Here is a 13,592-nt window from a genome sequence, read left to right on the forward strand (position 1 = left end):
CCAGGTACCATGCGAGCCCTGCTCTCTACCAGAGCAAACAGCCCTGGAGAAAGGATAAGCATCCCCCAGTGAGCATCACAGGATGCTGGGAGGCTGGCCTCTTCGGTGCGTCCCCTGGGCTGGGCCACCCGCTGTGAGAAACTTGGCTGAAATGGCTGAAATGAGGCCAATCTCTCATTTTCCACATGCTCCAGTTCTACCTGGGAATTTACTTAGTTATTTTAGCTGCATCTCCAACAGAGAGGGAGGATACACTCTGACTGCTTGAACATGGGCGGTAAGAAAGGGGCTGAACACCTCTTCCCTCCATAACTCTCTGGGCAGTTTTCTCAACCCCACAACGCCTGCTTTATTTCACCAACCCATTTGCCACAGACCTATTTGTTAGTGGGGAGAGACAGCTCTCTCTTGATCTGCAAAAGCATTCACTGCTGCTCTGATAAACAGATTGCATTTCAAATGAACTTGAAACATGAGAAGATGACAGTTTGGGAAATGTAAAATTGAAATATGAATGGGTTATATGCTACTGTATGTGTGGGGGAGGGAAACGTGATAACTGAGCAGTTTAAATAGCAGGGTTCCCCTCCGTTTCTTTTCTTCCTAGTGCTTGTGGTAAATTACGGGCTTAGTACTCAGACTCCAGTGCATATTTTACCACCTTGTTTCATAAGTCTGAATACAGCATTTAGTGGGAGGACAGCCTGTAATTATGTTGTAAGTTATCAAACAAACTGCAGATGTATAAATGTGAGGGTAGGCTTAACTACTTTGTTTTGAAAGGGAACTTTAATATTAAACAAATGTGTACTTATTGGAAATGGCAGTGTTGAAAGCCTGCATTGTGAGTCTGACTTAATAAACCTAATCTTTCTCTAAAGCTCTGTATGTTATGGAGAAGTAATAAGATATCTTGACTAACTTAAATATTTCCTTTCATCTTAGAAAAAGGACCCCACTCCTAAAAGTAATTAATTGCCTGATTTAAAGCATCCCATGTACATGACCTGATTTTTAATGTTACCTGTACTGATACGGTTGGTTGCAATAACGAGGCATGTGCATGCACAGTAGCTAGTTAGAACGTGTAAATTAAATATTTGTGTGCATTTAGAGAAAGGAAGAGTGGTGTTTTCTTGCATCTATTTCTAGAAATCCTCCCTGTAAGAATCAAGGTTTGACAAACGGATCTAGATATGAACCAACCTCCACTAAAAATTACAACTGAACCTAGGGCAAATATTTATATATTTCTTATGAACTGTGCTTTGTATTTCTTCACTTTTCACTGCCTTCTCTTTTCCTTTTTTTCACCTAGGACAGAGCAGAAATGGAGAAATTACCACATGAAATACACAATTTTAAAAAAAATTCTAATCCATCTTAAATGATGATGTGCCCCAAACCTCATTTTTTAGTCCACTTTTGTGGACACAGTAGGTTTGGATCATTCATACGCACGCCGCATGAGCATGTGGATAATGGGCACTTCTGTGAGACAATACGAACTACTCTCAAATCTTTTCAAAACTTTCCTGCTCTTTACTGCTAAATCTGAATGGGGTGCTGGTATAGGTACTGTACAGGAAATAAAGGTTGTGCCAGTTGTCTCACAAAATAGTTTAAGTGGATGCGAATGAACAGTTAGATAAAGTTGATTTCTTCTGATTACCTGAATAATGATAATAAAAAGTCCAAACATTTAAAACTTATTTGGTATGGAAAAATATGCAGTTATTTTCAGCAGGGACAAACAGGAATCAACATGAATTATCCTGAGTTGGTGATTTGGCTTTGAAACCCAGGTCATTACTGTTCCTGCGGATTTATTTATTGTTGGCTATGCATATTAGAGGAGCAAGAAAACAGAAGATAGTAGTGAAGATAAGTTGTGAAGAAGCAGCATATTGTTCACAGTCCTGAGGAACAGAAGAAAGGAATGAGAGAGGAGAGGAGGGGAGCAGGGAAATGGAAGTCTTGCAATTCACATGGATCTCAGTGGGGGTACTGTCTACATACCAGGGGTGGTGGCAGATGGATGCAGGGAGTCCATTCACAACTTGTACTTGAGGTATTTTGGGTATTTGCTTTCTGCTGCAGTTTGACCTTTCATCTGAATGTATCAACTCACCTGCTGTGGAACCAGCATCCACAGCTTGCATGGTCCATAAGGTTATGGATATTTGTGCTGGATCAGGCACTTTATACATTGTCTAATACATAAGGCATGCAAATTGTCATTACAGCCATCTGCAATTCTTTGCAAAGGTTAATGCCTTTAAAGAAATTTTCTTTTTTTTGATGAATCCATCCTACAGCAAATAATGGGACTACAGTTTCTTGATGGAACATTTCCAATGCTGTTAAAGGGCTGCAATAAACCAGGATGAAGTTTTCTTTTTGTATTAGATAATAGAAATTTACAAAGAGCCCAGTTAAGTAGAGCACTAGTGCATGACTGTATTCATTGTTTACAAAAGCAAAGAGTTAAGGACTAGCCACAACAGCAACAACAAGTTATAGGGAGGAACAGTTGCATTGCTCAACACTTGGACTCAAAAGTAGCTCTGTAAACTGGCCCTTTCTCAAGAGACCAAATAACTGTTCTCAGAAGATCAGCTGACTGCTTTTTTTTTTGCTGAATTCAGCAAAAGTATATTTTAATAGACATACCTGATCGCTTCACCGATTAGACCAAGTTTCACCTTCAGTGCCTGCAGCTATGGGAGAACACATTAGATTTGCCACCAACACCAGGAGAACTTTTCTATGAAGGTCTCAAACCTTCTCAAAAGCCTTTGAAAATTCCCTTTTCCAGTGTGTGAGAGTAATATCTCAGAGAACATACCTGAAGGCATGGTATAATGGAAGGGAGAGAGCACCCGGCCCTGTGCTGTGTGAGTGTTAAAGACAGTGTGAAGCAAGGCAAGATGTAGCAGGAATCTCAGCATGCAAGATTTGATTCTGGGGTAATTTGTGAGTCAGATGCACACTATGAGTCTTTTAGGTCCCAGGCTGAATTTGAGGGGCTGAAGGGTTGGGAGGGAATAACCATTACATTTGTGTTAATAAACCCAGCTGATGGGCTTTTGATAAAACAGAAGAACAAGACAGCAGAAATATTTTCATTTGAAAAACTATGTCATGTTAATTTTGTACTTAATTATACTTATTCACTTCGGTCCTATGTAAGTTAATAGTAAAGCTCCAACAGTTATCTACAGGCTTTGTATTGAGTCCTGGGGACCTGATCCTGATCCTATGTGCTTTAGTGATCAAAAGTCATAAAAGTCATCTGATCAACAGGCACAGCTGGCATGTATGTTCTTAATCTACCCCAATTGCAAGATAATGGGATTTATGTTAAACCTCAAAGGAAAGTCTAAGCTAAGTCTCATTATGTTGGATTTGAGGTAGTCTTAGAGTGTGCACATTGAGTGTTATAATGATTCAGGTGACGGTAGTTAACTTTATAAATCTTTTTTAGCTTTTAGGTCTTAGGTCTGAGCCCTCCTCTTCAATAAGTTTTTGTAATTGACTCAAAGGTAGATATCAGACATGTCTGGAGTCCTGTGTAAGAGTAGGTAGATAAAGTCTGCTGCTTGTGAAAATGTGCTTGAAAACCGGAACATATGTCTAAATGTGTTACTGTTAAAAAGATCTGCTTTGCATTAATATTTGTATTTTGACAGAAAGTAGAGACCTCAGCCATAGAAACCTTTGTGTTAAGTGCTGCTCATGAACATGGCATGAGACAAATTTTGTTCTGAGTTACCTTATGATCAAACCACCTGGTTTAGTAGGAAAACTCGTCATTACTTTTAAAGAGAGGGCATAAAATCAGATATACTACAAATTTTCACAATACACAACATTTTAATAACTTTCCTCTTTAGCACATGGAAAGTGAAAATGTCCCTTGAAATAGCTTTCCTCTTATTTTAATGGCAGCTGTGCCATAATTTGGAAGAAGTTAAAAGTACTACTGTATTCTTTGTTTCCCTAATAGCATGCATTTATTGTGCTTTTATGTTTTTATTTATGAAGATTTGGTGAAATGAGGAGCAGGACTAGAGAAGGTAGGAATTAGTGTTTTGTCCAGAGTACAAATTGGGGACCAAAATGTATTGCAAACATGAATCCATCAGTGACAATCTAATTGGATCAGGATGTCTCTGAATGCATGAGACTGGCGACAGCTGCTCTGTTAACATATATTTCTAGCTACGTAGATACAAGACACAAAAAAGGTCATTTACAATCCATGAATCCCTCAATGGAGACAATGAAATTGCATCGATATCTTTAACCTCTTTCCCAGTAATCACAGAGATATTTCCCATATGGGCAACTTTCAATATGAAACTTCTAGTAGTAAAAGTCATCCACATATGCCAACAACCTCTACAAATAACAGGCCAATAACATGCAGATGCAATCACAGCCACCAACAGAGACAAGCTCCGCTACTGCTAGCGTAACGAAGAAGTAAACTTGATGGACTTATCAAGTGTGTTCCTCAGAAGAACACATATTCCTTCCTGAGAGGAAGGGAAAAAGAGAGAAGGCTAACTGAATGAGGAGGTTTGGAGAGCTATTTGTACTGCGGCATTAAGAGGCATTGTTTATTATTGCTCTATGCCACAATATCTGCAAGTAGCAGGGAAGAGAACTGTAAGCGTGAAAGTTCAATGGGGTCTGTGCTTTGTAGCATGCACCCTACTATTGTTCTGGAAGAGGCAGGGAGAGCCGATATTGCAGAAATAATAATTGGAGAATCTGCCTCTATGGGCCAGGAGAGTCTAATTCCACTCAGAGGTCTGCAGGGCACAGTAACCAGTGTATTGAAAACTGCTAGTGATGCACCAAATAAGCATTTTTTAAAGTCAAAAGTATATGGGGAAAGGAAAAAGATGTCAGTCACTGTGATGACTCGGCAGCTGCCCAACAACCAGTAACTAGAAATGTGTGCATCAGCATTTGAGAAAAGTTTGTGAAATGAAGTTTTATTGGCTCTTCAGAAAAATTCATCTTGCCAAAATAGTTTTCGTATTTACTTCTCTTGAGAAACTCAGTACTTCGTCTGTATCAGATCCAAAAAAAATTGAACCTACAATCTTCCACAGCTGAATGGCAGTAGCTTTGAAAATCATAATGTCCCTCGGATACAGTCCTGCCTCTGTTATAACCAGTTGCTAGAAACAGCTTTCTAGCGAGAATGCTTTTCTTGCTTCTCAAACACACAATATCCTTCCACAGAGACAGGTTATGTAGTCTACAGACCTCATTTTGTATTAATTCCACATAAAATTTAGTTGGAATTGATAGGAAATTTAGCCTTGGTTCTACCTCTCTGACGTCACTGGAAGCTTTGCTATCCTTTTAGTTCCTTCAGGTGCCAAAGATCTTCAGATTTTAGTTCGAAGCAATTATACCATCTGTATGTACAAAATCTGAAAGGAGCTTCTGGCAGCTTTATGAACATCCACTAGAAGGAACCTAAAATTCCCCTGAGTTTTTGCAATTATGCAATATGAATTTGTAAATTACAAAGTTGTTCTCATTCAAAGGAATTTAGGTGAAGATCTGGGCAAGAAAGTGGCAGAGGTGGTAAGTGTTGGAAGATTGCCCAACCTACTGCTTTATGCATACAGTCTATGTTCTTTCTTCTCCAAGACTGCATTAAGTTCTAAAGTTTGTAAACAGTTCACAATTTGAACTCATCATTTGAACTCAGAGTGAACATCTTTTTCTATTTATAAAATGTTCAATAGAATGCTGTCCCATACTTATCTTTCCTTTATATCCTAGAATAATGAATTAAAAAAGTAATCTTTGCATTCTGAAAAATCCTCTGTAGGAGTTTGATATTGATCTGACCGATTAGGCAATTGTGATTGATTTGGAAATTGGCATTCTGCATACATTTTTGCCTGTACAACTTTGGTTCATGATGACTTACAGAAGGAAAGCACAAAAAACTAGAAGCAAAATGATTTAAAAAATCGAAAGGAAATGAATAATTTCGTGTATGTCTGTCTGCATCCATCCAAATGGTTCTGAGAGACATGGGGCAAAACCAATTTCAACTTTTCAAAAATCTGAAGAGGGTCTTTGGTAAGCCAGGGAGAATTGTGTATCATGTCCTATTACTCAGATTGTGTGTGTATAAAGTTTTGAATTTTCTGTGGGTATAGGAAGGCCACAGCACTTAATACTTGATCAAAAACTTGATCAAATACTAGTCCTCTATCTGTTTTTAGTTTTCTCCATCAACTTCTATATGATTTGTGTGATTTTCATTGAGATTTGCTTTTCTGACTCCTTTGGCTCTTTTTAAAATTCCTCCTTGTACATAACATTTTACATATCAACATGCGCTGTATGTCTAGTTCTACAGAGTGCTTTCAAACCATACAAAACCCATATGATCCCCAGCACCATTCCTGAAGTCATCAGCACCTTGTCGTATTAGGCGCTTGTGGTCTGACAGGCAAGTTGTGTTTTAAAAGAAGAGAAAAGTGCCTCATAAAAACAAACACATTTGATCTTTTCAACTATTTTTAGTTTGTGTCAATCTTCTATAGCCCTGGGCAACACAGTCAAAATGCCAACCTTGGCAATCTTTTCAGACACTCTAATATGCCAAGTTCTAGCAGCAGCACATTTTTATCAGAATTGTTTTCCAGCCTCAGTAAACTGCTTCAAATGCTGGTGTGCCTGTTATGGATATGACATCCGTGGAGACCACAATGATTGCAATCAAAAAGTAGTGGAGAAAATGGAAAGAGTTAGTGTCAGTTCTGATTCTCACTATCCCCTTCATCATGACAATAAATTAATACAGCTCAGCTTCTGCTCTGGTAAGCCTTTTCCATAAGAACAAGGTATCAGAATCCCAGTGCTTAACATTCACAGTGAAATATTCTGGTGTTACAAATGTAGTGGAAGCGTAGTATGAAATGCAAAAAAGTATGTCTGTGCAATGTCATGATAAGAATGTGCATGCACAGAGGAGCCAAGGATTCAAAGTGATGATTCTCACAGGAATTTTAACTTAGTCCCCTTTTACCTTGCAAAGAATTTTCTAACACTTCCTTTGGCAGCTATTTTCAGGCCTACGTGCAGTGTGGATGTTGCATTTGCCATGGGAATCATAACTTTGAATTGCTTGACGTTTTGGTGAGTGTGAATTTCTTAACCTAATGTCACAAAAATATTATTTTGAAGGCTGCTTTTTTTTTTTTCCAGAGAGTGTTTTCCTTTCTTTAAAAATGTAAACATGTAAAAAGTAAAAATAGTAAATTTTTATGTGTCGTATGATATGGTAGAGAAAACGGCATGGTGGTGGAGTTTTTTTAATAACTAGTTGACTGTGTAATCAGTAACCTAACTACATCTGTGTTTGCATAATGGTAAGGTTTGATCAGAAGTGCTGAAAAGACAAGGAAATTGTTTTGATTATGTTACACAAGTTTCAGTACTTCCCAGGATGCCAGGATGCATTTTCTATGTGTTTAGTACCTAATCCAATACCCAGAGAGCTCTTGTTGGCTTCACAGAACTGAATCAGTACCCAAAGCCTCGACTTTCTAGTACCTTAAGCATACTTGTAGTCCTTTTGCAATGGAGCATTAAATCAGGATTGTTATAAATATCATGTTCCGCATAGACCCATAGATGTGGCCATGACTTATGTTCTAGAATATGTTGTTTTTATGTGTTAATGCATTTGTTTCTTATCTACTACTTCCAAACTCAAGTATGAAATCTTCCCCTTTGACTATATACGTACAGCATTTGAAGCTTGCCAAATAACTCTTTGGACTAAGCAGTATGCAAAAAACGACAAGGACGTTTTCTTTAAAGTACAAAAAGCAGTTTTTCATGAAAAATAACCACATTTCACTTCATTCATCATGAAAGATGGTAAACCATGGACTGAGCACAAAAATGAAAAAAAATCATCTCAGATAATATTTTTGCTTCAGAAAAACAAAAAAGCACTCAAAATAGTATTTGGCACAAAATTGCCTCTATGCTTATATTTGCTCTTTAGTTTGCTATAAAAATATGACCTTTTCAATGTTTTCTCCTTGGGAGGAGGCTCTTATCTCCTGTTTCCCTTCCAAAGGAGATTAGCGCATTAGTACTAATGCATCCTTCCCCTAAAAGAACCCAGCAGCAGGACCAAACATGATTTCTTCCTTCACTAATCAATATGGTGGTACCATGCTATCAGCTGGACTCAGAGGGAAACAAGTCTATTCTTCACTCCCCAGGACAGTAGTCTCAGTGCAGAAACGGAAAGATAAAAGTGGACTACAGAGCCCACATTAATACGCTGCAAGGCACAAGTGTTGTCTAATTTCTCAAGTGAGGTTTGGCAACCAGATTTTTGGGAACTCTTTCTCTAGGGCTCAGTAGACAAGAAATAACATTCTCTACTCTTAGTTCCAAGTATCAGTTGTTACTGGACACTCTTGTTTGTCAGGGGACCTCAACAGTGCAAGATGAATGGGCCATCCAGTGGTATTCTGCTTTAATAAGCCGGCTTCTCCTTCCCTGAAGGAGGACGTCTTGATCCTATACAATCATGCAAAGTGAAAGAACAGTACACTTGGAGCAATAGAATACAGGGCAAAACCGTGCAGGTTTAATCCCCCCCCGCCCCGCTTCCCTGAATGAAGCCAAAAAGAAAGAGTGAAATATTAATGCACTGTGATATACCTCTACTAAAGCTGTTGAATGTCACAAGTAGGCAAGGCAGGTTGTTGTTCTCATATGCTGTGCTGAGGGAGGGGTAGAAAATTGTCTTTGTTGTTCTTTGCTTGTAATCTTTTGTATATTCTCAGGTGTTGCTGACTGGTAGGTGACCTAATTTATGGTAACACAACACTTACAGCAATGTAGTTGAAGCTGTTATACTCATTGTACACTCCCTATCTACCCTGGAAAATTAATACTCAAGTAAATTATTGAAAACAACTGTAATGTTCTCTGCAAAGGTGTTTTGGCTTTGCAGTTAGAACTGGAATCATCTGGCATTTCTCAAATCTGCTTTTAAGATGCAGATATGACTCTTGTAGTCATAATCCTTTGTCAGATATATCAACTTCAAAAATTTTGTTTGACCTTAAAGACAGAATTAGGGCTTGATTAATATTCTGTGTATGCTTTTCTTTTCAAATTTACAAAATTAGGAATGTAAGAAAATCTTGCAAGAGAGTTTTCATAAGAAAATCTTGCAGCAAATAAAAACAGACCATAAAGGAAATAGATGCTTTGACTGTCAGAACCTTCTCATTTACAAAATACCTTTGAAGTCAACTAATGGCAAACAGAAATAGAAATAAGCTTCAGTTATCCCAATGTAAAACATAAGAAAGCAGGCTTTATGGAGAAATTCTCTGTAGTGCTTCAGAGTGGGGACATGGGAGAGCCTTCCCCTTACAGACCAGTAAATTTTAATGCAGCTTCTGCATATCTGCCATTTTATCTCTGAAGATGCTGTTCCTGCAGTACTTCTCCGTGGTTGTTTTGAGCAGAGGATCTTTACTGCTCACTTTGGCTGTAGCTGACCTAATGTCTGTCCCTGCTAATCTACCTGGAGGTCTACACACGTCTTCGAGTCTGAACTCTCCAGTTCCTGTTTTTTGGAAATTGCACTGTTGTCTCATAGCTCTGGAACAGAAAGACAAGCTAATATGTAGTGTCTCTCATGTTTCAATCTGGAACAGAAAGACAAGCTAATATGTAGTTTTCATAATTAAATATATTCCACTTCTGAAAGTAAAGCATTTTTAGTTGTTAACATGCTGTAAATGTGTTGAGATGAAAGTGGTGTAAGCTGAGAAACAACTTTGCCTAGAAATTACTCAGCTTGTGGTAATGTCATACTTCAGTGAAACAATTAAGATCAACTGTTGATGTGGCATTTGGGATAGGCTAAGAACATTAAACCTGTGTATCTCTACTGACAGTTACTGCCACAGGTCAGCTGCTCTTGGGACCCTTACTAATTTTCTTCTACTTCCGAAATAGCTCTGTTTGTGATCTTTGAGTTATGGTGCAGTGCAGGTTGCTGCAGAGGGCAGATATTAGTGTGAATCATAAGGTGTCCAGCCTGTGTCATACTGTGTCAAATCTAAAGGTACATCTGGCTCTGTAGCATCTGCCCATATAGATAGTGTCCAGATGCCTAGAAATATCTAAAACAAGCATACAGTGATGCCTCCCCAGAACACACCTTCACTCTCCAACAATTTGGAGCTCAAGGACTGCCTCTGCCAGAGGATACAGAATGGTGGTTGTATGATACAGGGACAGAGCTAGGACAAGCGAGGTGACTGAATTTTCCTGATGGATGATGGAAATGATGATCAATTGACCAAAAGGTCTGACTCCAAAGCAAATAATTTCTTCTGCAATGAGATTTAATATAGTGAAAATCATTTCACACTGTTACTGTTGTTATATGTGATAAACAGACTAACAACAGAATCTACACAGACCTTCCTTAAGCATATTTAAAAAAATAAAGCAGTTTGTGAAAAAAACCAGCACAATCATTTTATATTTAACCAATGAGTAAATTCAGTAAATGCAACACTCCAAAATTAATTGCTTATGTTTCTTTCCATTGGTTGTCTCTTTAACATATCAAGCTGACTGCCCTTTTGTATTCCATGTTGACAATAGCACTACACTTAGACTGTCATTCTGCCCACACAATGCACAGTTAGGAGAAATCTGGAATACGGAAATATCAGCTGCTGGCTTGGCTAGGAAAAAACCCTCCTCTCTGGAAAGTCCCAAGTGTTGCAGACTGCTTTGTAGACTAAAATCAACACCTTCACTGTGTAATACTCCATTTAAATATTAATTAAGGTCCATCTTTACCAAAATTCTCATCTGAGGTGATATTGGCAAGTGTTATAATGCATGCCTATAAAGTTTCTGGGAAATGAGATTTTGAAAACCTTGGCACTTAAAAGGGTCTTTGCTGATGAGTACCTTTGAAGAATTAGCTTACATGCCCATGAAAAAGTGAGAAGCAAGGAAATATTTGGGAATAGAGAAAGCACAAAGTGTTCTCTAGTTAATGTCAATATTCTACCTTTTAATTGCTAGGATAATTAAAGGAAGGGAAACATTTTCATGTTCTTTTGCAAGGAGAAGGAGAATTTGTTTTGGAAGATGCTGATGTTTTGCATAAATGAGAAAATCCCAACACTGATGCACTGAAAGCTTTCCTGACACTGGCTTGGTGGTGTTCAAGTGGGGGTGTACAGGCATTCACTGATTTTGGGTATTTTGTTTGACTTAGTTCCAGCAATTTTTTCCATAGTCAAGACTTGGGATTTTGCCATCTTCAATGAAACATGCAAAGATCTTTTTGCTTGCCACACTTTTGATCCTCATTTTCCTGAGGAAAAACTCAGGAAAACCTGACTCCGTAGCTGTGCAAAGAGATTGAATGGCTTACAGTGAGCCGGGGTACTTGTCCTCCCATTGCAGAAGTGATGTATGGCCTACAGGGACCTAATAGCTTCCCCTGCCAGAAAGAGCAATAGTCTCTAGCTTACAGAATACTCTTGATTGCTCTGAGTGTTGTTACTGCAGGCCGTCTAAGTTTTCTATGAGGTGACACTGACTGCTGAAACATCAACAAACCTTTACATGCAAACTGTTAGCACCTTTTGCCAAAACTATTCAGAGGTGGAAAATCACTGATATTCCACAGCCTGCAGGAGCACTCAACTTCTGCCTCTTTCTGTGTCCTCAGCCCTGGAAAGAAGAGCTGTTCTCGTCTAATGGAAGAACCCTTATTTGAAGCTTTCTGAAGTTGTGAGACCCTTTTGGGCTCCCCTGCACCTGTGTGATCTGGGCGTTTGGCAGCAGCTCAGTTCCTCAAGGTTGGGGAATGACAATCAATTCTAATCATTGGCTGATGTAAATATGCATTTCGTCCTGGAGGATCTGAGCTTCTGCCAGAAATTACAAGTGTTTAGTAGTCCCCTGGCTAGTGTAAACACTTGCAGCTACTAATTAACAGTAGCTTTTCACTTCCCTGCTCTGGGGAGAACTGAACTGCTGCTAAATAACAGTGCTTCTTCTAAGGCAGTAGTGCTATGTTCAGCTTATGCTAGCCTATGACCAGCATGGAGAAAAGGGTGGTCCTGCCCTTCCCTCCAGCCTTGCCTGCTTGTTGTGCTGGCACTAGTGAGCATGTGATTGTGTGATGGCTTACACTGAAAACTAACCCTCCAAAAAATAGTTTTCCTTTGGGTCAGTAAACTGGTGTGACTCGTTGCATGGCTCCACTTAGTGTTAGAGCTGATGAAAAGGAGGAAATGGCAATCTCAGGCCACGGGAAGGAGCATCATTCTTTTTGACAGCAGGGCAATCTTGGATTGGCTTAAACCATCATGAAATGACCCCTTCAGACATCGTGATCCCCTCTAAATCATTTCTTGGCTCTCAAGGGACACACAACTCAGTTTTAGAGCACAGTCAGGGAAGAGAAAGGAGCAGATGTAACATGATGAAAAGGAACAATGCAAGAGTGGTTCAGCAGGCATGGGTGGTTTAATGTCTCTTTGAGAATCACTTGTAGAATTAGCGTGAACCTGAGACTAATGTCTGCAAACTTACTTCCAGCAACCTTTTAAACTAAGCTGGTGGATAAGTGACACGTGTTCCTCACTCTTTCCAGCCACTTCCAGTGATGCCATGGCTCTTGTGCTTGAATACATTCCTCTAACCAAAAAGTGACTTGCAGTAAGTAATTACTACAAGGTTTGTTGCTGGTAAAAAGTAAGTTCATGTATAGTCTATTTGTGGCAAGGCTGTGCGCTCAGGGCGGTTTGGCAGAGCAGACTGGCCCATTCTAACAACAGGAGATTTTTTTCTAAAGGAATAATATTTCTATAATCATGGAATTTTGGCTTGGCGTTTTTTTCAGTCACTACTGGAAAGAGTTAAAGTGTCTTATCTCTTGCATTCCTCTACAATGGCTGACTTTGTATAGAACATCTGTCATTTGCTGAGTCTTTATTGCCATTCATATTGAAGGCAATGATGAATTGCTGTTTCAATGTCTTCATCAGATTGTGCAGATATTTTCTTTGAGCATCTACCCATTTATCCTCAAAGGACTATCTGGATGGTTTAATTGATCTAATATAGCACAATGGCATGTGTCAATCTACTAGCCAGCCCTTTCTTAATATCTCACTCCTGTTCTCTTAATTTGGCTTTAGAGAATGCTACATCATAATGGATGAGTAATAACTACCTGATCAACGCGTGGCTCAGGGGCTGGTGCCATCGGAGGAATTTTGGTTTTTTTTGATCATGGGGAGGTTTACATGGCACCGGGCCTGCTGGTGACAGATGGAGTCCAGCTGTCTCACAGGGGAAAAAGGATCATGGCTCATGAATTGGCAGGGCTCATTGAGAGGGCTTTAAACTAGGTTCGAAGGGGGAAGGGGATAAAACCAGGCTCGCTAGAGATGAGCCGAGGGGTGGCGTGCCGATGCCGGGGGCGAAATCGATAGCCCAGCTCAAGTGCATCTACACCAATGCAC

The 13,592-nt window shown here is 39.3% G+C and overlaps 1 protein-coding gene across 1 annotated transcript in view; it reads left to right on the forward strand.

The window, feature by feature from the left end:
- Positions 1-270: 270 nt before the first annotated feature.
- NXPH1 (neurexophilin 1) overlaps positions 271-13,592 on the forward strand; it is a 68,488-nt gene continuing 55,166 nt past the window's right edge. Inside the window, exon 1 of the mRNA XM_009286534.1 lies at positions 271-277. Coding sequence (XP_009284809.1) covers positions 271-277 — 7 coding nt within the window. The remainder of the gene's footprint in view (positions 278-13,592) is intronic.

This window comes from Aptenodytes forsteri, unplaced genomic scaffold, assembly GCF_000699145.1.
Source record: "Aptenodytes forsteri isolate BGI_AS27 unplaced genomic scaffold, ASM69914v1 Scaffold55, whole genome shotgun sequence".
Classification (NCBI taxonomy): Eukaryota; Metazoa; Chordata; class Aves; order Sphenisciformes; family Spheniscidae; genus Aptenodytes; species Aptenodytes forsteri.